This window comes from Myodes glareolus, chromosome 9, assembly GCF_982192425.1.
Source record: "Myodes glareolus chromosome 9, mMyoGla1.1, whole genome shotgun sequence".
Classification (NCBI taxonomy): Eukaryota; Metazoa; Chordata; class Mammalia; order Rodentia; family Cricetidae; genus Myodes; species Myodes glareolus.
The window spans coordinates 97,304,170-97,330,124 of record NC_142034.1 but is presented as its reverse complement, the minus strand read 5'-3'; the positions used below and the strand labels follow the sequence as shown (position 1 = coordinate 97,330,124).

The following is a 25,955-nucleotide window of genomic DNA, read 5'->3' as shown; positions in this document are numbered from 1 at the left end:
AGGACTCTCCAAATCTACCAGGTTCAAGAGTTTGCTCGCAGAGGAACATTGTCTTCTGGCAAGGGCTTGTTCTGGAAATGGGGGTAGGTGATCTGTAATGTCAGTGCACTAGGTCCACCTTGCTGTCAGGAAGAGAAATCTGAACTAGCAGATGCTGCCAGCTGATTCTCCTGTTGCCTCTGCTGGGCCACCTGCAGATGCTAGCTTGAACTTTCAAAGAAGAAATGACCACAATTTTGGTTTTAAATATGTTTTGTAGATCATCTTATTTACACTGATACAGAAATCACTTTACATTCTTAAATCAGACACTAAGAAATGCTTTACTTTTGTAAATTATAAAGGAAAAGAAAGAAACTACAGTGTTCTTCATTAGTGTGTCCTTCACTAGCTCCAGGACCTTGGAACACACGGAAACCGTAACATGCTTCCAGCAGAGGCTGGAAATGAGACCGCTCTGTGCATGGTGCAGTCTTCACCCAGGACACTGCGCTTTCCCTCCTGACATTTACACAGGAAAAGACAATGATTCTTATCACTGGGTAACTTAAATACACTTTGGAAATCAAATGTCAGCAATGGAAGAGGGGGAACCAAGTCCTGGTTGGCAAAGCTCTGGATTCAGAGGCTGACGGCTGTCTCACATGACCAGTTAACTTTGGTCCAACAGGGTAGGACACATCTTCCACACCTGACTAGAACAATCTAATCAGTTGTCAGGCAAGCTGCTTCTGAGGTGAAGTGGACAGAGTGACTGAGTTGCCCACAGAGTGCCTCCAGGGCCCTAGCACCCACTCTCCAGCTGCTTGGTGCCTTCAATAAAACAAAAGCAAACAAACTCCAAGGGGAGTGGCAAGCACCTCAACAGACCCTGTCAGGGAGGGTGGCACTGGCGGGGTATGCTGTCCCTAGGTCCTAGAGAGGACAGCCTGTCAGGAAATATGTATTTCAGAACCTCCATGAGCTTTGTTGAAAGGGAAATTAATCACTTCACAACGCTGTGCAGCTTTAGGCTTCATTTTAAGCTGTAAGCACGGCCTTTAATTTTTTTAAAGCTCTCTACTACATGCGATTCCATGTTTTTAGTTCTACAAGAAGAGTCCAAGTGTTTTATTACCCTGTCTGGGCCAGAAGCAAGTCACCTACCAGTGGAGAGGATATTTCCACCAGCCCAAAGGCAACACATCACTGCATAGGGGCTGTTACCATGACCTATGTAGAGGTGTCATCATGTCATTTTGCTGTTACTAGGTGGTTCAGAGGGCTCCGTAAGCAGGGATCCCCAAGCTGCTGTTCTGGGATCCTCCTGTGTCAGATGCCCTGGCCGTGGAGAGGGGCTGCTCCTGGTCTAGTTTCCAGTTGACCGTTTTCCTGAGCCAAGGAGACAAACAGTTATACTCCACACCTCAGAAGAACTCATCCGTGTGGGAGAGGCTCTGTTAATCCCTGGAGAATGGCTGTGTTTAGAGGGTCAAGAGCCCCAGGATCTGGGGTGAGCACAAGCTGTCTCCAGGCACAGATCACAGTACGACTCAGCAACCCCAGACCTGCACAGTACCACGCTGCCTGGATACAACAGGGTGCTAAGAAGCAGGTCGGAGGTGGAGGAGATCTGAGTTCTAGGCTTGGCTCCGCCACAATTTGCCTTCTGGACTGTGGGCAAACTGGTCCTACCATGGAGGGACAGAGTCCCTGGGAAATTCAACCCATCAAAGAAGGAATCTAAATTGAATCTGAATGAAGATGTTGACCACTGCAGCCTGCTTTATCCTGATCTGCTCCAAGGATTTAGAGGACACCATATTTGCTACATTTTTGATTGGCACTGCTTCTGACTTCTGGAGTAGGGTAGGGTGGGGTTTGATGTTGATTAAAGTGACCAGAAGAGAGATTAGTTCACAGAGGAAAACGGGGAAGAACACTCACAGGTTTTCCTACCTCAGCAGGGGTATCAGGAAGTAAACATTTTCTTAAGTTTGGAAAGGAATCCCTCATTGTCCTCCCCAGCCTCTCGCCTATCCTTGCTTCCTGTGGAGCTATCCATGGTTCTGCCACCTGGGCACAAACAGCAGAAAGAACCAAGGTCAAGATCACACACCTCCAGACAGCAAATGCCTGCCCCACCTACCCATGTCTAGCTGCCCTGGGGCTGGCACTCAAGGAGCTGGCAAGGGCCACTCTCGGGCTGGCAGGGGGACCTCGGGTGTTAGCCTGAGCAAATGGACATCACAGCTCTTCCTGGAGTCAAACCACAGGAGGGAAACGCACTGTCTGCATCCTGAACAATAACAAAGGCAAACTGAATGCCAGAGGCCTTGAGGCCAAGTCACATAGCTTATACACAGTAGCTCATCATCTTCGCGTATCTGACGTGTACACAGAAGCAATGCTGTCAGGTCCACCTAGAGCCCCAGAGCCAGCCAGCAGGAAGGAGAACTAAGCTCAAACCTAGCCCAGACTCTTAACCACCAACCTACTGGCTACAAGATAATCAATGAAGCTTTAAAAAAAAAATCCAATTTCTGAACCCACTGTACATTACACACTGTCTATGTTGTACATATTGACATGCCCAAGATAACCAGCGAGGGAGCGACTCTTGCACAATCCTCTGCTGTACATTGCCTTGTCTCTCACAGTGCCAGTGAGGTGTATATTACTCTGACATCTAACCCCCACTGCTGCAGATAATGCACAGCTGGACGGATGGTTTTTAGGACAAAGACCGAGGTTACCTAACTCTGCACAAGAAACTTGCCAACCCGGAAAGATGGAGGCAAACCTTGACTATGAGTTACGCTATACACCTATAACATCATTTTGTGTGTTTTGGCTATTCTTTGTGTGACAGGGTGTCATAGCCCAAGCTGGCCTTCGACTCATTTTGTAGCCCAGACTGCCTTTGAACTATTAGAGCTTCTGCTGCACTACTCCTAAGTATAGGTGTGAGCAACCATGCCTGATAATTTCATGATGATGCCATGATAAAATTGTGTGTGTATATGTATGTGTGTGTGGGTGCAAATACAACTGCATGCAACAGAGTATGTATGGCGGCCAGAGGACAACTTGTGAGGGTCAGTTCTGTCCTTCCACCAAGTGGGCTCCAGGGATCGAACTCAGGTTGTCAGGGTTCATAGCAAGCAGGCTTACCTGCTGAGCCATCTCAAGTCTTATAGCACATGTTTTTAATGTTGCTGATACATGTTCCCTGTATAGTGTACAACCAATTAAAAGAACCTAGTGTGGTTGTACATACATTTTTTAAAAAAATTTATTTATGGGGGCTGGAGATTAAGATTCAGAGATTAAGATTCAGAGGTTAAGATTCAGAGGTTAAGATTAAGATTCAGAGGTTAAGAGCATTGCCTGCTCTTCCAAAGGTCCTGAGTTTAATTCCTAGCAACCACATGGTGGCTCACAACCAGTTGTAATAGGGTCTGGTGCCCTCTTCTGGCCTGCAGGCATACACACAGACAGAATATTGTATACATAATAAATAAATATTTTTAAAAAATAAAGATTTATTTATTATGTATACAGTGTTCTGCCTGCATGTATGCCTATACACCAGAAGACAGCGTCAGATGTCACTATAGATGGTTATGAGCTAACATGTGGTTGCTGGGAATTGAACTCAGGACCCCTGGAAGAGCAGCCAATGCTCTTAACCTCTGAGTCATCTCTCCACCCCTAGTTGTATATACTTTTAATCCCAGCATTTAAGAGGTAAAGACAAGCAAATTTCTTTGGGTTTGAGTCTAGCCAAGGCTATAAAGTAAGGCCTTATTTATAAAAATAAAAATAAAATAAAATAGTCCCAGCTTCCAACAGTCAACTGAGGCTCTTTAGAGGGAGGTATCCAAAGCTCAGAGGCACAAATCTGGGAACAAGGGTAGGGTGGGGTCTGTAGTTTTGTGGAACACTGTCCTATAACACAACAGCCACTGTCATCAGAGTAGCTAGGACCACCTGCAAGATACTCTCAAAACTGGGCCTTTTAATAAACTTGAAAGACGGATTAGGGAGAGGGTCATGAGACCCTCCTCACTCCCTCATGTACCTTCTGCTGGCTGCATGTAATTCTACTCCACAGTATGTGTTCTCGGGAAGGTTAACTAAAAAGGGAACTCCACGATGCTGCTTCCATTAGGTCGCCATCCATGTGTGGGACTTTTCTGCAGTGCGATTATTTGGGGGGTTACCAACATTCCTGTAGGCAGCCCCTCACCCTTGTCTGCAAGTAAACCTTAAAAAATTCATGGGTCCCCAAGCTAGACATGGCCATAAACGTTTTAGTCTGTCGTTGGTTACCTATCTGGGACGGGCAGACATTTGTCCACAGCTCACTCTGATGGGTGTACATGGACCTGAGGTGTGCCCTTTGAAAAGGAATGGTATTCTGAGCAAAACACTAAACAAGATCTGGGCAATCAGGAGCTGGAGAGATGGCTCAGCAGAGATTGCTGCTTTTGCCGAGAACCATAATTTGGTTCCCAGCACCCACTTGGAGGCTTACAACCATTTCTAATTCCAGTTCCACGGAATTCAATGACTTTTTATGGTCTTCATGGGCACCAGGCAAGCACAAGCCATACATGCAAGTAGAACACATTAAAAAAAAAAAAATTCATGTAAGGGCCGGGCAGTGGTGGTGCGTGCCTTTAATCCCAGCACTTGGGAGACAGAGACAGGTGGAGTTTGAGACCAGGTCTACAGAATGAGTTCCAGGACAGCCAGGGCTGTTACACAGAGAAACCCTGTCTTAAAAGATAAAAAAACCAACCAAACAAAAAATATACGTAAGGGGCTGGAGAGATGGCTCAGAGGTGAAAGCACTGGCTGCTCTTCCAGAGGTCTTGAGTTCAATTCCCAGAAACTACATGGTGGCTCATAACCATCTATAATGAGAACTGGTGCCCTCTTCTGGCATACATGGAGGAGGCAAAACACTGTATTCATAATAAATTTTTTAAAACACGCAAAAAATTAATCTTTAAAAAAATGGTTCAAATAATCTGGGTAGCTGGGTGGACGTGGCGCACGCCTTTAATTCTAGCACTCAGGAGGCAGAGGCAGGTGGATCTCTCTCAATTTGAGGCCAGCTTGATCTACACAGAGTTCCAGGACAGCCAGGGTTATTACACAGAGAAATTCTGTCAAAAAACAAACAAACAAACAAACAAAATCTGGGTAATCAACAAAAGTAGTAGGAACATATCTGAGCTCTAGGCCTTCGCACAGAATCTAGGCCCTGCACAGCACACTGCTCACTGTGCACTTTCTGACTTGAGGCCCAGAGACCAGGTGTGCCCTGCTTCAATTCTGAGCGTTCCCTTTTCTAACACAGAAAGGTGTAGTAACATAAGCGACTCTTAACACAACCGCTCTACAAACCACGGCTTCCCGTCCCTCCTGACTCTCCTAAGACAAGAAGAGCAAGAGCTCCATTTTATGTCTTTGGTAAAGCATGGCCCGGTTAGTGTGTCAACACGGTAAATGACCTCTTATGGCACTAATACACGCCAGGTACCACACTACCAGCTTCACCACTTGACCTCACCAAACTGCTTAGAAGCCCTATATATTTTGGTTTCTTGAGACAAGTCTCATGTAGCCCAGGCCTGCCTAGAACTCGTTACATAGTGGAGGATGATCTTGAACCCTTAATCCTACTGCTTTATCTCGCAAATGCTAGGGTTACAGGTTTAGGGCACCATGCTCAGATAAACAGTGCTACTGTTTCTCCCAACTTAAAAGATGTCTGTCTACGGCTTCACAGCTAACTGTGACAAAGCAGGACCATGAACCATCTCACCACTAAACCTAGCCTCTGAGTGGGGCAAAAAGTGTCTCACTGTCACCCCCTTCTCCCCAAATTCTGTTCCTCTTCTTCCCCCCACCAAAACACAGTTCCTTCATGTAGTTCTTGCTGTCCTAGAACTCACTCTGTAGACCAGGCTAGCCTCAAAAATCAGAGATCCTTCTGCCTCTGCCTCCCGAGTGCTGGGATTAAAGGTGGCATCACTACTACCAGGCTTATTATTTCATGCATGAAAACAATGTATCCTGATCATATTCACCCCCTCCAACTCCCCCCAGCACAAACACTTTGAAATTCTGAATCATATGTTGGTGATCAGTTCTGAGGGCTAAACAAAAGTAATCAGCTCTATGAAGATAGCATTTCCTCTCAGAATCTGCTTTCTGAGGACTAGCTTGGGGAGGAGGAGGTAGGATGTACCCTAGGTATCAGAGTGTGAATATGAGCCCTTGGCTTCCAAGGCTGCTGTTGCTACTTCTTTTGAGGCAGGGTGGTCTCGAACTCCCAATTCTCCTGCCTTAGCCTCCTTCCTGAGAACTGGGATTCTAAATTTGTGTCACACAACTGGCTCTAAACCTGCTTTAAGTAAGTCTAGGACACACTATACTTGAGTGTAAGCACAAGGTTAAAGAGAACCACTCAGTGCGCCCAGTGATGCCACCAGCGGGAAAGTAACACAGGAGGGAGGCTAGGGAATGCAAAACAATTTTAGTAAAATTCCAGACCAGTCTCGGCAACATAGAGAGCAAGGCTATCTTATAGACAAAACCCGAATAAAACAATCAGCTGAACAAAAGTCCAAATCAAAAGCAAACAAACAAAACCCTATACTTTTGCTAAATGTCTGAAATAAGAGGTTGAATCTAGGAAAACTGACTGTTGGTGAAGTGGCCTAGAAGTGGTGCTAACATGCAATGCAGTACTTCTGCAAGTGGGTTATAACATTACATTAAAGCACTTGGTGTCTGGTTAAGCTATAGACACAGTCTGCTGGGATTTCCACGTCCACTATCATCTCTTCTTTCAGAGAACTCATCCTCCTTGTACTCCGCTACAAAAACTGCCCAGCTCTGAATACACCAATCTAAAGCCATTCCAGACCAGAGAACTCCATCCAGGTTCCCACAAAACAATGAGGTAGAAACATGTGCAGCCTGGGCACAGCCTGTCCCAACCTGCCTGATCAACAGAGGCCTCACCTGAAATACAGCTACAGGGGGACAGCAAAGCTCCAGCCCAGACACAAGCCACTCATGTTCACAGAGCAAGACACCTGACCTTGGGTAACATGTTCACTGACTCAGGAGATCAAAGCTATCCTGTGTCCTTGATAGGATTTTTACATGGTTTACTTTGGAATCCTGGTAAAGAATTTGAGATCAGGAAGGCACAGATCTGTCCAACTGATTTCCCTCTTAAGCTGTTACAAAGAACTCTTGGAGGGAAGTGCCCAAAGTCACAAGGCAGATGGCAGAACCAAGGCTAGAACTCAGAACAGCAGCTCTGAGATAGAGCTGGGGCAGGAGGCGGTCCTGTGGTTTCTAAGCACACGCATGCAGTGAAAGAAGCTCAATGGGATATGGTCTCACTCCCACGGGTCACCTTTTCCAATGATACTTTTGGGGGCCTATCGGAACTCAAGTAGAAATCAAATGTGTTGTGAATTGTCTTCAGAGATTCGGAGGTCCCTCATGCCACCACATTATTCCCAGGATCCTTACCAGCACTTGTCTGGGTGACACCGTTTACTGTTCCCTCCACATCAGTCTCATCCTCGGCATAGCTCAGGATCAGGTTCTGCTGCCTACTGGTTAGCCTCCTGTGGACCAAGAACAGTTAGAGGCCAAGCACTTCCGCCACACAGCTCTGGAAAGGACACGATGTAGCTAAGTTTCTTGCTCAGGCGGGGTGTACACCAAGCTAGTGGTGAGGGACTGAAGGCCACATCTCTCTACAACTCTGAGTTGTTTCAACTGTCATTACTGTTATGCTAGATACTTAGAGGGGTGAGGATGGTGTATCCGTGCTGTATGTGTGTCTATGGGCAGCAGGTAAGAAGGTAATCTCATGTCAGGCAGTGGTGGCACACACCTTTAATCCCAGCACTCAAGAGGCAGAGGCAGGCGGATCTCTGTGAGTTTGAGGCCAGCCTGGTCTACAGAACGAGTTCCAGGACAGCACCAAAGCTACAGAGAAATCCTGTCTCAAAGTCTTCCCCCTCTCTACCAAAAAAAGGAAGAAAAGAGAAGAAAATAATCTCACAAAAGGCACAACAACTGGAACTGCCTTCCAGGCGGAGAAGCAGAGCACAGCTCATGCTGAGTGCCACAGCGTTCTGTCCAGCACACATCAGGAGTTTAGCACCTGTGTAGTTTACATTTCCACAACACAATGAAGCCAACCTGCTAGATCCACTGTTCAGATGGGAAATATAAGCTGGACAAAACTGACTTCAAGGAAGAAAAAAACCTGCCCAAGACAAGAGCTCAAAGGGCAGCAGAACTGCTGTGTGCTGGGACTGGCAGCTAAAAGGCTAGAAGGGTACCTGCTCACTGTATCTGTGTGTGTGGAGTCTGGCCATCTTGGCCACAGTCTTAGTGGACACTTACTTTGGAACTCTGATCTTGATGTGAATGTAGTGGTCTCCATAGCCATAGCTATTAACCCGGGGGATGCCTTTCCCAGACAAGCGAATCTTCTGGTCTGTCTGAATCCCAGCAGGGATCTACTGAAAAAGGAATGCACTGATGTTACCTGCTCCCCACTATCCAAAAATAAAGCATTTCACTATATAGAGAAAGGCATCTTCAAAGAAGGATTTGCACCAGCTGTACAGAACAATCTAGCCACGTTTTGTGTAGATGCGAGGAGTGAAGCAAAAAGACTTGGGTGCAAACAGCTGAAAGCAGGTATGAGACTAAGCTTGCTCCCTTACTCTCAGGGGCTGGACATCAAGGAGCCTGGTGGAGAGCCCACAGTGACCACAGGCATGGCCAGAGGCATGCCCAAAGTCTCCGTACCCAGAGGCTGAAGAAAGCCCTGATATATAAATATATATAAGTATAATGGTATTAGGGTGGGCACAGGAAGCTGGCTGCTACAGCTGCAATTAAAACTAGAGGTGGTCTGGAAGCAGGAGATACAGCACAGTGGGTAAGAGCACCGGCTGCTCTTCCAGAGGACCCAGGTTCAATTCCCAGCACCCACATGGCAGTTCACAACTATCTGCAACTCCAGTCCCAGGGGATCTGGCATCTTCACACAGACATACATGCAGGCAAAACATCAATGCACATAAAAAAAATAAGCAAATCTTTAAAAAACAAAACAACAACCAAAAAAGCCCCTAAAACCTAGAGGTGCTCAAGAGAGTAAGACAGAGCTCCCAAAACACCTGCTCCCCAGACAGACCACAGGTGAGGATGTGAACAAAGAGCACCTGCTGCAGTGTAGTAACATGCCCTCAATTCCCAGGACCCTGGCCAGTGGAAGAGGAGACAGAGACCAAGAACTGCTGCCAACAGTAAACAGAAAGGCCCAGCGTGGTAATTACCCCTCAAGGAACAGCCCGGAGCTGTTAGTGTCACAAGCTCCAATGCCTCTTCTACCCTTCGAATCTGTAACAGGCTGGACACTCAGGTTTGGGACCTCAGCTTTTTTCCATTTTAGAAAAAATTAACTGGGCACGGTGGCACACACATGTAATCACAGTACATGGAAGGGAAGGCATTTGGATTCAAGATCAGCTTAGGGTACATACACAAAAGGCATCAGTCTCAAAAAGGAAAGAAAGAAAAGAGAGGAAGGAAGGAAGGAAGGAAGACTGACAAGGTGCCAGGGTACAAAGACCTCTTACCGTCACATTGATTGTCTCATATAAGCCTTGCGCTTTGGCTGTACCCCCAAGAATAGCTTGAGCTACTGAAATAAAGAGGTCGGAGTGGATGTCTGCACCGTCCCTCCGGAACACAGGGCTTTTCTGCACCTAATGCCAAAGAGAAGACAAGTGTGAGCACTGTGGAAGTGCTGCCTGAGGCTGGACATCAGCCACGTGTCCTGCCGACTTGAGCTTGGGGCCCCTTTGTACTTAAATAAGATAGCACAGGAAGACCTACACCTCGGCAGTGGGAGAAGCACCCCAGGGCTCTGGAGGGACACATCCTCCATGCATACTACACAGCAGGGCGCTGTCACTCGGCCTCCATCACAACCTTTCAATTATAAAAGTAAATAAGAATGCAATTTGGCGTTCTAATTTTCCCCTGAACCTTACCTAATTAGAAAGATGATTAAACACAGACCAATACATCTACAAAGATAAAAATGATTTACAGGGGCTAGGGAAGTGCCTGCCACACAAGTATGAGAATCCTTAACACTCAGGTAAAAGCTGAGCATTGGCCGAGTGGTGGTGGAACACGCCTTTAATCACAGCACTTGGGAGACAGGCAGGTGAATCTCTGTGAGTTCAAGGCCAGCCTGGTCTACAGAGTGAATTCCAGGACAGAGTTCCAGGACTGTTTCACAGAGAAACCCTGTCTTGAAAAAACAAACAAAAAAACTCAACCAACCAAACAAGCAGACAAAGCTAGACCATGGTAGTAGACATTTGTAAGCCCAGTCACTGCTCTGTGTGTGTGTATGTGCGTGTGCACGCAGGTAGATCTCTGAGCTCACTAGCAAGAAGTCCTGGATGAATCAATGAGCTCCATCTTCAGCAAGAAACTGTCTCAAAAAGTAAGGGGGAGAGGAATCTTAATTACCTATTTATTTTTGCAGTGCTGGAGATAGAATACACAGCCTTGCACACACAGGCACACAACCACTAAACTACAGCCTAGCACCTACCTTCATTTTTGACTTCTCAGTCTGGAGGATTCACTCTTCATGCTATTTATATATATTAGTTTGAGAGGCAATCTCACTATACATAGATTCCAAATTCATGGACTTATGTAAACCTATGCCTCAGCCTTGCATGCAGTGAGACTCCAGGGAAGTATCACTATACCCAGCTTTGCCATTGGGTTTATTTTTATTATTTCGAGGAAATGGGATGTTTTTTGAGACAGGATCATCAAACCAGGCTGGCTGCAATTCTCTGAGGATGAGGATGACTTTGAACTTCTGATCCTCCAGTGTCTACTTCCCAAGTATGGGATTACAGGTAACTCCATTGCCAGTTTTATACAGTGTTGATGACTGAACCCCAGGCCTTGTGCACGCAAGGCCCTCTACCTACTTCCTGAGTCTTATTTCTAGTTTTTATTTTTAACCTTGTTTTTAAAGACAGGGATTTGGGGCCTGGAAAGATGGTTCTTCGAGAGGATCTCAGTTTGATTCTCAGCAACCATGTCAGGTGACCTGTAACTCCAGCTTCAGGGAATCTGACAACTCTGGCCCTTTAAACACCTGCACCCATGTGCATATCCTTTGGTACACATATACATACATGTAATTTAGAAGTAAACAAATATTTTTAATATTTATTTATTTATTTATTTAGTACACAATATTTTGTCTGTGTGTATGCCTGCAGGCTAGAAGAGGGCACCAGACTCCATTACAGATGATTGTGAGCCACCATGTGGTTGCTGGGAATTGAACTCAGGACCTTTGGAAGAGCAGGCAATGCTTTTAACCTCTGAGCCATCTCTCCAACCCTAAACAAATATTTTTTTAAAAAAGGTCAGGGTTTTATTGTACAGCCCAGGCTGCCTCCACATTCCAAATGCTAAGATTATAGGCATGTACCACTATACCTAGTACTTGATTCAAATAATGTAGTATCTCTCATAAAGAAAAAGACAAAAACAAAAAACCCAAAATAAATAAATAAATAAAAATAAAAGGGAAGGAAGAAAGAAAAAGAAAAATGGTAAACAGTACACCTACAACCAAGCTTATAGAATTAAAACATTACAAACATGCTGGACCAAGGGGTCCACACCTATAACATCAACATTCTAGAGGCTAAGACAGGACAATCATGAGTTTCAGGCCAGCCTGAGCAACGCAGGGAGATCCTGGCTCAAAAGCAGGGAAATAAAAATTACAAATTATAACTTTCTTTATGGTTCTCAGTTAATTACTATCTTGAATTTGGCATTTATCAACCCTACAGGCACGCCTTTACCTTACTGTCTTTCTGCTTCCTAAACAGCACATAATCAATGTCACCCAGCTGACACCTCTATGTAGACAGTCCCTGGTACTTTACAGCTTGCTTTCCTCCCCTATGCTTGGTCATAAAGTACCCGTGGTTCTTTCCTTCTGAAGATTGATAATGTTCTTTTTTGTTTGTTTTTTAGTTTTTCTCTGTAGTTTTGGAGCCTGTCCTGGAACTAGCTCTATAGACCAGGATGGCCTCAAACTCACAGAGATCCACCTGCCTCTGCCTCTCGAGTGCTGGGATTAAAGGTGTGCACCACCACTGCCTGGCTGATAATGTTCTGTTATATAGCAGTTTGATGACTATTCTATTTTACAAACACCAGGTTTGTCACCAGTGTCTTGCTACTATTAACAGGGCTGTCATATACACCCTTGAACCAAGACATGCTACACTTACATGTGCTATTCTCAGACATATACCTAAAAGTCTAAATCTTTCTGTTACCAGAGAAAACCATTTTGGGGTAAAGGGTGTAAGTACTTTGCTTGCATGCAGAAAAATATGTGTTAAATTTCTGGCATTGCTAAATAAACAAGACTAGACCATAATAATTTGCTCTCTCTGGCTGGGTATGGCAGCATATGCCTTTAATCCCAGCACTTGGGAGGCGAGGCAGAGGCGGGCAGATTTCTGAGTTCAAGGCCAGCCTGGTCTACAGAGCAAGTTCCAGGACAGTCAGGATTATACAGAGAAACCCTGAACAGTGACACCTTGGCCCATAACCTGTCTGCCTTACTACAATGAGGAACCTCAGCTGTATCCCCTGACAGAACAAGGACCCAGCAGAAGCTGACAGGCAAGCACCTACCCTGAATGTGACAAAAATTTCTCGTTTTCCCACAGGCATCCTTACGGTCTGACCATCTTCAACTCCTAGGAAAATAAAAGTTCCAAATAGCAGTTGTGGTAGGGGCCTCCCACAGCGATGTTTACCCAGGAAACCCACTTGACCAGGTTTGTTGTCTTATTTTGGAGATGGGGTCTCCTCCTGCCTCAGCCTCCTGGGATTAGCAGGTGTCACCACATAACTAGCTAGTCTCCTGTTAAGGCCAGTCCTCAATGCACAAAGACAGAAGAGACAGGACAGAAAACTGGAACAGGAGTTGTAGCATCCCAAGGTGGGAGCAGAGTGGGCGCACTATAAGGATGACTGGTATAAATGAAGACTAACAGGTTCTAGTTCCTCCTCCAACCTGGGGACCCAGGCCCTCAAGTCTAGCTCCGCAATCATGCAGACAACAAGGCACAACAGAGCTGGCCTATCTCCCGGGCAGTGGCCCACCTGCAGGCACAGGGATCGTCACCCGCTTCTTTTGCTTGGCTTGTCCTGCTCCTCTGCAGACCACACAAGGATTTGTGATGATGGAGCCCCGGCCACTACATCTCCGACATGTGGAACGCATCACAAAAGGGCCTGTATTGATAGTTTCCTGAGGAAAAGAAGGAAAATGCTGAATATGTAGGTGCATTGTTTTATTAAAAAGTGTTTTATTGAGAGTTTATCTCCAGGTTAAGTCCAGGCACAGTTCTATGATCCCAACATATAGGGCAGGAGTAAAGGCAGTAGATTAGGGGATCAAGGCCAGCCTGGGTTACATGAGACTCCGCCCACCCCCAACTCACAATAAGGAGGGTGGATAAGAATAAAATACATTATATACATGTATGAAACTTTCAAAGAATAATAATCTTTTTTTGTTTGGTTGGTTTTGTTCTTTGAGGCAATGTTTCTCCAAGTGTAGCTGTGGCTGTCCTGGAATTTGCTTTGCAGACCAGGCTGGCCTTGAACTCACAGAGATCCACCTGCCTCCTGAATGTGGGGATTAAAGGCGTATATTAAAGGCTTAAGTAACAATCTTAAATTTTAAGTGAGAAAGGGTGTGAAGGGAGGGAGCAAGGATGAACTTCTTGTGTGCATGTGCTGCCATAAAACACACTGCCTAAGAAAACAGCTATAGGTGCTCACACTGCTAATTTGAACTCTTTTTTTTTTTTTTTGTGGAGGAAGAGGGATGGTGTAGCCCAGGCTAGACCCAAACTTGCTATGTAGTGGAAGATAAACTTGAACTTCTGACCCCACCTACCAAGTGCTGGGAGTACAGGTATATACTATCACACCCAGCTCTAAAGTCAAAAAAATTTAATTAAAGATATATTTATTTTATTATGTTTACAGTGTTCTGTCTGCATGTATCCTTACAGGCCAGAAGCCTGCACCAGATCTCATTACAGATGGTTATGAACCAATGTGTGGTTGCTGGGAATTGAGCTCAGGACCTCTGGAAGAGAGTCAATGCTCCTAACCTCTGAGCCATCTCTCCAGTCCCATTTTTTAAAGATTAATGTATTCATATAGTTCATGCATGTGTTTTATCTTCATGCATAGAAGAAAAAATCTGATCCCATTACAAATGGCTGTGAGCCACCATGTAGCTGCTGGGAATTGAACTCAGGATCTCTGGAAGAGCAGTCAAATGCTCTTAACCTCTGAGCCAGCTCTCCAGCCCCATATATATCATTGATTGGCTTTCTCTGGACCATCTCCCATGTATGTGTATATTCTGGGGATTGAATTCAAGGCTTTAGCTGGGCATGATGGCTCACATCTGCTTTCACAGTACTAATGAGGCTGGAAAATGAAGACTGCCTCATGTTCAAAGTCAGCCTGAGGTCTATATTCAGTTCCAAGCCACCCTAAATTAAAGTTAAATCCTATCTCAAACAAAGCAAAATATGAATTAATGGCTCGGTGTATACTAAGAACATGTTTACCAATTAGAAACAATCCCAAGAACTCTAAATATGGAATGCCTGTACATGGTACAGAAGAAAAATTCTGAATTTGAAGCTAGTCTGGTCTATACAGCAAGTTTCTGATCAATCAGAACTACACATCGAGACCCTGTCTCATTAAATAAAATAAAATGTCGGGCAGTGGTGGCATACACTTTTAATCCCAGCGCTCAAAGGTAGAGGCAGGCAGATCTCTGTGAGAGAGTTCCAGGACAGCCAGGGATACACAGAGAAACCCTGTCTTGAAAAACAACAATGACGACAACAGAAAAAGCCCACATATGTAAAATGAACTGACAAGATGGCTCAGCAGGTAAAAGCGCTGGCTACCAAGTCTAACAACTTGAGTTCAAACACTGGGTCCCACATGATGGGAGAGAACTGACTTCCACAAGTTGTCATTTGAATGCTACATATAGGCCACAGCACACATGCACACACAATAAACAAATAAATGGAATAATAAAAAAATTTTAAAAATTATAACCCATCATGATGACACGTGCTTATAAATTCCAGCACTCTAGAGCCTGATGCTAGAAGTCTGCCTGGCTTAAAGAGGAAGACCCTGTCCTGGCTCCAATCTCCATTCCCTAAAAGACAGGGAGGAATCCTAGCACTTGGAGGGTGGAGAAAAGATTACAAGTTCAAGGTCATCCTCAGTTAGCACAGCACCTAGCCCAAGCCCCAGAAATCTAAATAAAGGACCTCCTGGAACAGAGAAAAGAATGGTAAGAGCAGCACAGGTAGGTGGGTAACAGGGAAACATCACCAAGAGGAGTGGGGGTAGCGGCCCCACAGCATCCTTACCATGCCGGAGCCGCCACAGTAGTGGCAATGCTGCACTTTGGTTCCAGGCTCATTCCCCTTGCCGTCACAGCGCTCACAGGTATCCATGATGTCCACAGTGAACTCTTTGTTGACACCCTTGGCAGCTTGATTGAAGGTCAATTCCATGATGTACTGAAAGGTATGGGCTGTCACTCTGCTGTTTTGGGACAGGAGGGCCCTGGCCAGTACCTGTAGTTACTCCATAACTACCAAACACACGCACATGTATACTCAGCAAGACTAGGTGCTATTGCCGGTGATGGTGGGGCACACGCATTTAACCCCAGCACTCGGGAGGCAGAGGCAGACAGATCTCTGTGAGTTCAAGGCGAGTTTCAGGACAGGTTCCAAGGCTACAGAGAAATCCTATCTTGAAAAAAAAAAAAATAGGTGCTATTCACTTAGCTGATCCAGCTTTACATATTCGGATTTTAAAATGTATTAAGTGAAAATTTATTCTTCAAGAGCTGAAGACAGGACTAATATCTGCATGTGGCATTTGCTTTGCCTAAATCTAGAATATCTCCCAAGGGCCCAGGCTTGGTTTCCATCTTAGTACAGCGTCTGGAAGGCAGTGGATCTTGAAGCGGTGTGGTCTGGTGAGAGATCTTATGTCATCAAAGAGATTTGGGTGCCAGTCTGCACTCCTTCCCTCCACAGCCAGGATCAGATGAGCAGCTCTGCTTTCCCACACTCCCCGCCATTCTATATGGTCTTACCCAGGCCCTGAAACAGTGGGACCAGCAGACCATTCATTCAAATCTCTAAAATCATAAACCAAAAGAACCTTTCCACTTGATTTTATTTTGTTTTGCCTATATGTATATGCACCACATGTGTACCTACTGCCCAAGGAGAAGAGAAGAAAGTAGGCTCCCTGAACTTGAGTTACAGTTTTTCGTCACCATAGGGTGACAGGAACTCAAGTTGGGTCCTCTTGCATTCAGCCGATCTCCTTTCAAATGACCCAGGTCTCTTGTGTGTTCTTTCAATCTCCAGGCCCTTGCCTGGCTCGCGTACGGTCGTATGGTATGGAGGGGGTAACACAGAATCGGGTGTTACAAGACCCTTTCTCAAAAACACAAAAATAAATTTAAAAATAAAGAAAGAACTTACTTCCTGAGGCTGATCAAACACAGTCTGGAAATCTCCAAAAGGAGATGATGAGAACTCCCCAAAGATCTTCCTGAATAGCTCCTCCGGGTCAACAGAGGGCCCTCCTCTCCACTGGCTCTGCCCAGAGCTGCTGGCTCCAGGATCAAAGCCAGCAGAGCCATAAGTATCATAATGCTTCCTCTTTGCTTCATCAGCCAACACCTACAGTGAAAGATGACACAGCAATCAGGCATTTCTGGGTCTTCTAAGGCTCAGGTACACAGACAATAGCTCACGCCACATTTACGAAGTGGTCTTTTTTTTAATTTTTAATTTATTTATTTATTATGGATATAACATTCTGCCTGTATGTATGCCTGAACACCGTAAGAGGACACCGGATCTCATAACAGATGGTTGTGAACCACCATCAGGGCCTCTGGAAGAGCAGTCAGTGCTCTTAACTGCTGAGTCCTCTCTCCAGCCCCCCTTACTAAGTAGTCTTATGTGCAAAACATTCTACAAAAGCCAGGCATTATGGGTGGTGAATGGCTGTAATCCCAGCCAATCAGAAGGTTAAAGCAAGGAGATGAGTTTTCAGATAGTCTGGGCTGCACAGTGATACCCTGTTTCAACAAAAACCAAAATCACATTGGATCTCAGTGGTGCAGCATTTGTTAAGCATGCATATAGCCCTGGGTTCAGTCCTCAGGGCAATAACAACAGAAAAATAAAAAAATGTAAAAATTAGTTGAGTAGTGGTGGTGCATGCCTTTAATCCCAGCGCTCAAGAGGCAGAGGCAGGCAGGTGGATCTCTGTGGAGGGCCGCAACCACATTCTCCATTGCTTCAAGGGACAGGTAGAGATTGACCTCTGTGACCTCAAGGTGTGGTGGGACACGCCTTTAGTCCCAATGCCTGGGAGGCAGAGACAGGCAGATCTCTGTGAGTTCAAGGTGTTGTAGCACACGCCTTTAATCCCAGCACTGGGGAAGCAGAGACAGTGGGACTATAATGTGCATGTGCTTGGTAACTTTCCACTGCTGCGTCCCTGCCTACTCCCGAGGCGTCATCTGGGTTGATGGGCAGCGGACCAATCCAAGAGTGACACGTCCGAAGCGAGGACTGTTTCCTATACAAGGGATGGGTTCCCCTCATTTTGGGTCTCCGCTTTGGAAGCTTATGCTCTCTCTCTCAAGACGCATTAAAGCTTTGCTGCAGAAGGATCCTAAGTGTCCCGCGTCGTTCTTGCGGGCGAGACAGTAGCGCGGGACAGATCTCCATGACTTCGAGGCCAGCTTGGTTTACAAGAGCTAGTTCCAGGACAGCTAGAGCTGTTACACAGAGAAACCCTATCTCGAAAAACCAAAAAAGCCAGTCATGAGCTACCATGCTTGGCTTTTCTTCAGCCTTTGAATGCACACTGGTATCAGCCACTCTCAGATATTCAGGCCTGCAGCCCCAGACCAGGCTGCTATCACTGGCCTCCCATTCAGAGGCTTCCAGCTTCTTACACGGAGCAGCCACCAGTTTCTCTGATGTTACAACCTACAGGTTGTCAATGTGGGACTCCTCAGCAGATGATCTTTTTCACAAATAATTTTTATGAGCCTGGCATGAAGACTCGTGTCTTTAATCCCAGCACTCGGGAAGCAGGGGCAGGCAGATTTCTCTGAGTTCAAGGTCAGCCTGTATACAAAGTTCCAGGGCAGCCAGGGCAGTTACACAGAGAAAACCTGTTGTGAAATATTAGCTTAAGATATGCTACATTTGTTTATTCTATGGAATATTTGTTTAATGATGATTTTGTTTAACTCAGTGAAGCTATGCTACTTTGCCTGCCTAAAACACCTGATTAATAAAGACCCGAATGGCCAATAGCAAGGCAGAAGAAAGAAATAGGCAGGGCTGCCAGGCAGAGAGAATAAATAGGAGAAAAAAATCCGGACTGGGGTAGAGAAGGGGAGGTATAAGAAAAGAAGAGGACGACATCAGGGGCTAGTCAGTCAGCCACACAACCAGTCACGGAGTAAGAAGGGAATAAAGACATATATAGAAATAAAGAAAGGTAAATAGCCCAGAGACAAAACATAGAAGAGAAACGGGTTAATTTAAGTTAGAAAAACTGACTAGAAACTGGGTAACACCAGGCTTTCACAAGTAAGAATAAGTATCGGTGTATTTATTTTATTTGGGAGCTGGGTGGTGGGCCGCCAAAGAACAAAACAAACAAAAACCCAACAACTACAAAACCCTGTCTTGAAAAATATAATAATAATTTATATTTTATTTTATGGGTACTTTGTCTACATGTATGTCTACATACCACTTGTGTGCCTGATGCTCTCAGAAGTCAGAAGAGGGCATTGGATCTCTTAAAACTGAAATTATAAGCCAGGCGGTAGTGGCACACGCCTTTAATCCCTGCACTCGGGAGGCAGAGGCAGGTGAATCTCTCGTGAGTTTGAGGCCAGCCTGGTCTACAAGAGCTACTTCCAGGCTCCAAAGCTACAGAGAAACCCCATCTCGAAAAACCAAAAATAAATAAATAAATAAACTTGGAGTGTTATAGGTGGTTGTGAGTTGCCATGTGGGTGCTAGGATTGAACCTGAGTCCTCTAAGTTACCAATGCTCTTAACTAATGAGTCATCTTCACAGCACTCTGTCCCCCTGCAGCTGATCTAAAGAGCTAATTTAATAAATCTCTTATGATTACATATATCCTATTAGATTAGCAGGGGATAAAACCTTCATACCTCTGAGTTGTGACTCTTTTTATAAGTGTGATGGAGGAGGGTTATCTGTCTATTGTGTTATTTTCATTGGTCAATAAAGAGACTGCCTTGGCCCCTTGATAGGACAAAAAATTAGGTAGGCGGAGTAAACAGAACAGAATGCTGGGAAGAGGGCTATGAGGCAGACGCCATGGAGCCAGCCACCAGGTCAGACATGCTGAATCTTTCCCGGTAAGCCACACCTCGTGGTGTGATACAGATTATTAGAAATGGGTTAATATCAAGATATGAGAGTTAGTCAGTAACTAACTCTCTAGAGATAATGGGCCCGGCAGTGCTTAAATGAATACAATTTGTGTGTTGTTATTTTCGGGGCTAAGCTAGCCGTGCGGAAGCCGGGCAGGATGAAAAGCAGGCCTGCCCGCAACCCGTCACTACATAAGTGGACATCTAGTTCCTTGAACATATAAACTCTTGACATATGCAGAACCCCTAGAGTCAATCAAGTCCAAGAGGAATGGTGTGGTGGCCAGAATGAAAGCGGCCTCATAGGGTCATAGGGAGTGGCGCTATTAGGAGGTGTGGCCTTGTTGGAGAAAGTGTGTCACTGGGGGTGAGCTTTGAGGTTTCAGAAGCTCAAGACAGGCCCAGTGTCGCTCTCTCTTCCTGTCACCTTCCAATCCAGATGTAGAACTCTCAGCTACCTCTCCAGCACTATGTCTGCCTGTGTGTCACCATGCTTCCTGCCATGATGAGAATGGACTAAACCTCTGAACCTATAAGCCAACTCCAATTAAATGTTTTCCTTTAAAAGAGTTCCCATGGTCATAATGTTGCTTCACAGTAATAAAACCCTAACTAAAACAAATGGCCATTCTCTAATAACTCTGTAATTGGTCAGTGGCTCTTTCACAGACACATGTTTTTCTGTATTTTTATATGGTACTCTACTTTTAGAATTGCTACCAAATAGTTGCTAAGTCTAACTGGGATGTCTCAAGATCAGCTATCAATATGAATTACCTAAGGAGCTTCACTGATACAGACGAACCCTGTTCCTGGTTTTGTACTGAGATGGGCTGTGTAGCCCTGGCTGCCCTTAAACTTGCAGAAATTCTCCTACCTCAGTCTCACCAGTGATAGAATTACAGATATACCACCACTCCTGGTCTCTTCTTTTTTAAAAATTATATCTATTTATTTTGTGTACATGTGTGAGTATTTGAATGTCATGGCACTCAGGTGGAGGTCAGAGACAATCTGTGAAAGATACTTCTCTCTGTCCACCATGTGGGTACTGGGGATTGAACTCGGGTCATCCGATTTGGCAGCAGATCCATACACCCACTGACCCACCTCACCAGCCTTGTTTCTGCATTGAGGTTCTAATTTAGCAGAACTAGCATAAGACTTCAGCGGGGACAGACTGAACCAGACAACACGGCAAGTTGTTACCTCGTATGCTTCTGCCACTTTGGTAAACTTTTCCTTGGCTTTGGGATCATCCTGGTTTGAGTCCGGGTGATATTTCTTGGCAAGCTAAGGGGAAGAAAGTACATTACTATAGATTGAGAGCAGAACCCAAATACTTGCCATAGTTATGACTCTTTACAGCATTTGTTTCTCTTAAGAGAGCAAAAAATTCTTTTGTCTGTTTTCAAAACAGGGTTTCTCTGGATAGCCCTGGCTGTCCTAGAACTCACTCTGAAGACCAGGCTGGCCTCGAACTCGAGAATCTGCCATCTCTGCCTCCCGAGTGCTGGGATTAAAGGCATGTGCCACCACTGTCCGGTGCAACATTTTGGTGTTTCTTTTTTTTTTTTTTTTTGAGACAATGATTCTCTGTAGCTTTGGCGCCTAGAACTCGCTCTTGTACACCAGGCTGTCCTCGAACTCACAGAAATTCACCTGCCTCTGCCTCCTGAGTGCTGGGGTTAAACACCGCCCGGCTTTTTTTTTCCCAATAAATCATTTTTTTTAAAGACAGATTTAATTATTTATTTATTTATTTAGCAGTGTTCTGCCTGCATACCAGAAGAGGGCACCAGATCTCATTACAGATGGCTGTGAGGCACCATGTGGTTGCAGGTAATTGAACTCAGGACCTCTAGAAGGGCAGTCAATGCTCTTACCCACTGAGCCATCTCTCTAGTCCCAGTGCAACAAATTCTATTTATTTATTTATTATGTATATAATATTCTGTCTGTGTGTCTGCCTGCAGGCCAGAAGAGGGCATCAGATCAGATGGTTGTGAGCCACCATGTGGTTGCTGGGAATTGAACTCAGGACCTTTGGAAGAGCAGGCAATGCTCTTAACGGCTGAGCCATCTCTCCAGCCCAGTGCAACGAATTCTTAAAACGAGATTTAAAACTTGAAATTAAATCATTCTTTTAGAGATCTACATATTTCTCATCTACCAGAAATCTTTCCAAAAATAGTTAACTAAGATCAGGAGAGATGGCTCAGTGATGAAAAGCATTTAACACTCTTGCAAAGAACTGAATTTGGCTCCCAGGACCCATATAACACCTCACAGCTGTCTAAAACTCCAGTTTCCAGAGATTTGATGCCCTCTTGTGACCTCAGAAGGCACCAAGCATACATGCAGTACACATACATACATGAGGCAAATACACATGCACAGAAATTAAATCTTAAAAAAAAAAAAAGTTGACTATCCGGGAAATGATGGCCCACACCTTTAATCCCAGCGATCAGCCTAGTCTACAGAGTGAGTTCAAAGACAGTCAGGGCTACAGGGGAAAACCTGATTTAAAAAGAAAAGAAAACAAAACAAAACAACTAACAAACAAAAAACAGCATTAACTGATACTACATAGTATACCAAAGGCACCCAGCACTTCATTTTTCTCAGATAACTCCAAAGGATCAGCTGCTCGTGACCTGCCTAACACCAAGTCAATAGGGACCAGATAAGATGGTCTGGGCTGAAGAGATGGACTGAACAGCAATCAGTGCTAAGAACACACACTTCTTTCCCAGAAAATTTGAATTTAAATCCTAGACATGGCAGATGGTTCACAGCTGCCTATAATTATAGTCCCAAGGGAATCCAATACCTCTGTTTTTTGTTTTTGTTTTTCAAGACAGGGTTTTCTCTGTGTAGCCTTGACTGTCCTGGAACTCTGTAGACCAGGCTGGCCTCAAACTCAAGAGATTTGCCTGCCTCTGCTTTCTGAGTGCTGGGATTAAAGGTGTGCACCACCACCGCCTGGCAACCAGTGCCCTCTGTAAACACCTACATTCTTGTGCACATGTTTATACGCAGACACATACCACAATTTTAAAAATTAAAATAGACACACATATATATTAAGATCACCAGCAATCTTTCTACAAACTTGTCAGTCAATCTGAGATCAATACAGACCTTAAGATAGGCATTTCTGATATCTTTCCGGTTGGCATTTCGGGGCACTCCTAATATCTGGTAATAATCTTCGGCCAAGGAAGCGCTTGTGTGGAAGGAAGCGGTACAAACAAAAGGGAAACTTTTTGTTCCTGGAAATGAAACAAGAAAGTCAGTCTGGGAATTTGTCCAACAAGAGGAAATTATAAATGAGCAACTATGGAATACCTGTGAAAGATCAAATAAGCCTCGGCTATAGGGTCTGTTCCTTTCTGAGTATACTAGAGGCCAAACTCAATGAGCTTCAAATGAGGGCACAGCTTGGGGATATAGTTCAGTAGATACATTGTTTACCAGGCATGCACAGGGCCCTGAGCTTGATTCCCAGCACTGAAAAAAACTCAGCATAATGGTGCATGGTGAGCACATACCCATAATCCTAGCATTAGGGAAAAGGAAGCAGATGATCAGAAGTTCAATTCACAGCTACATAGGAAGCTTTAGGACAGCCTGAAATCCATGACACCCTGTTTCCAATTAAAAACAGAAACACAGCCGGGTGGTGGATTCTTAGTCAGCCTATATTCAGCCTCCTCTTTACTTGATAGCAGCCTGGCTGGTCCTTCCCCTGCATAGAGGATGAGTCTATCAGTGGCAGAAGTTTGGCTGTGAAAGCAGCTCCAACAACTGCAGCAGAGAACTTACATAAAACTGTGTAGATAACCACAGGACTATACAAGGTGGATGTCTTTGAAATCCTAATGGCTAACAACATTAGGCAGAATTTGTTTAGTTAACTCTTTGGTTTCTGTTGTTGCTTTATCCAAGACACGTCCAGTAAATGTCTTGCTTTTTGTGAACCCAGGATTATTTTCCATGTTGTTTCAAGAATGCCCAATGTAAGTAGCAAGTTACTGTTTTCTTTTGCTTGGAAGATTTTTATGTCATCTGATTTCATAAACCAAGCTTGAGAAATGACCACAGATTAAAATTCCGGGGCAGAATTGATGACCTTAGATGTGGTATTAGGACACACATTGAGGGATGCCACTTCCACAAGTGGAATCCCTTGAGATAAAATATGTCCACTGTAGCCTACGGGCTGACTTAACGAACTCAAACTGAAGTTCTTTAGTTCTGTTTTCATATAGAAGTAATACTTAGTGCCTGTCTATGTCTCTATGTCTCTTTCAAGCAAAGACACAATTTTAAAAAAAACTTCAAGGCTCTATGTTTGGTCCCTGGAACCACTACAAAACTAAGAGTTCAATACTTGCTTCCTTCATCCTCACTGAAGCGGTGAACACAGTATAAGGAACTATGAGGCCAGGTGGTAGGGGTGCACACCTTTAGTCCCAGCACTGAGGAGACAGAAGCAGTCCAAGCTCTGTGAGTTTGAGGCCAGCCTGGTCTACAGAGTGAGTTCCCAGACAAGCTAGAGGACTAGAGAGATGGTTTAACAGTTAGGAGCACATTCCACTGTTGCAGAGGACACAAGCTCAATTCCTAGCTCCTAGGAATAGCAGCTCATTTATTGCCTGGAACAAGCTCTTTTTCCATATATAAGACTCAAATAATTCTTAAGATTTTTTTTTTTTTTAAAGAGAAAGATTGATCTGCTGATCATGGCCAAAGCACTTCAAGGCTTAATGCACACTGATTTGGTATTTTCTCCAGCAATAAGGAAAGTGCCACGACAAAACTACCACTTTCCTGCTCTGTAACTTTTTCAAGTTCTTTAACATCTAAGCCTGTTTCTCCATAAAATGGAAGGGTAAGCCAGGTAGTGCACGCCTTTAATTCCAGCACTCAGGAGGAAGAGGCAGCAGGATATATGTGAGTTCAAGGCCAGTCTGGTCTACAGAACGAGTTCCAGGACAGGCTCCAAAGCTACAGAGAAATCCTGTCTCGGGGAGGAAAGAAAAAAAAGGAAGGGTAACTATGCCTGTTACATGAAATATTCTAAAAAACATACTTCATACACACTAAGTGTTCAATTAATTTTAGACTGCATTATTACAGGATTCTAAAAAAGACTGATATGTCCTCCATTTACATCACGTGATGTTAGGGATGCAAACTGTGAAATGCCAATACATGTTACTTTCTGACCTTAGTGAAGACAAACACCTGCATCTCCCCAGATTCTAGGTGCCTAGCACTCACTGAACGGCAGTTGCCTCCACTACAAGCTAGAAAGTGAAGAAAAAGAGAAGGAATAGGGCAAGGGAGCAGCGGCCTGGACAGAGAGGCGGATGTTGACAGAGGTGAAGGTTCACGGCTTTCGGGGCGTTTCACCACCTCCGGCTCCACGCAGGTCTTTACCATCGACGGCTTCTGGGTAGCCCGCACCTTGGCCTCTCTGCCCCCTGCTTGCCTGTGTCCCCAGCAATTCCTCTCTCGATCGGGAAGATACCTCCATCCCGCTACCCTGGTCGTCAGAGCGAGGCGCGTCGCCCTTTCTAGTCCCAGGAGCCGCTATCTGGAAGCCTCCCTCACCTGTGAGGCGGACACCCGGTCTCAATGTCAGCAGCGCCCGGGGGCCGTGACCGCTCATGGAAAGCCCGAAGGCATAGGTGCTCAGCTTGCGACCCAGCGATGTTGCCACTATGCCGCCCCGGGGCTGCTGGACCCCTCTCCCCGCTGCAGCCGGCAGCCGGGGGATTCCCACGGCCACCAGCAACCAGCGTGGAGAACACCGCGCAGCCATCTTGACCCAGGGACACTGCGCCTGCGCGCGCTAAGCCTGTCACGTCTTCCGGAGGCGAGGCATCAGCAGCAGGCTGGGCGCGAGCAGTGCGTATGCACCGTCTGCTCCGAAGGGTTGTGCTCGCGTGTAATTGCTTTGCTCCGAGGACGTCATCTTGTATGTTTCCCCTGTATTGGGATTTCTGTGATGTACGACTGAATGCTGCATTTTACTTGTGAGTGATGTATAGCTGTTGTAATCGTCCAGCGAGTCTTGTCCTGGGAGAAACTACAAATCCCATCAGACCACGCGGCGTCAGTATCGCAGATTCCGGCTCGCTGCTTGCGGCTGATTTACCTTGACCCTGAAAATTACGTTTTATTGCGTGTTCTCTCAGAAAGTCTCCACCCCCGTTTTATGTTGCAGGTTTTCTGTGTCTG

The 25,955-nt window shown here is 45.2% G+C and overlaps 1 protein-coding gene across 2 annotated transcripts; it reads right to left on the bottom strand.

The window, feature by feature from the left end:
* Nucleotides 1-1,014: 1,014 nt before the first annotated feature.
* On the bottom strand, nt 1,015-25,564 carry Dnaja3 (DnaJ heat shock protein family (Hsp40) member A3). 2 transcript variants are annotated; one of them, XM_048433084.3, is made up of 12 exons: nt 25,326-25,564; nt 22,848-22,978; nt 20,910-20,993; nt 16,740-16,940; nt 15,603-15,755; nt 13,282-13,429; nt 12,808-12,872; nt 9,681-9,809; nt 8,434-8,549; nt 7,546-7,643; nt 1,939-2,055; nt 1,015-1,371 (listed from the first exon to the last, which is right to left on the bottom strand). In XM_048433084.3, exons 1-11 carry the CDS (start codon nt 25,534-25,536, stop codon nt 1,952-1,954), a joined length of 1,440 nt encoding a protein of 479 aa, XP_048289041.2. In that variant the 5' UTR covers nt 25,537-25,564; the 3' UTR covers nt 1,015-1,371; nt 1,939-1,951. The 2 variants fall into 2 exon arrangements, with proteins under 2 accessions (XP_048289041.2, XP_048289042.2); XM_048433085.3 differs by lacking the exon at nt 1,939-2,055 and having other exon boundaries at nt 25,326-25,563.
* Between the last annotated feature and the right edge of the window lie 391 nt (nt 25,565-25,955).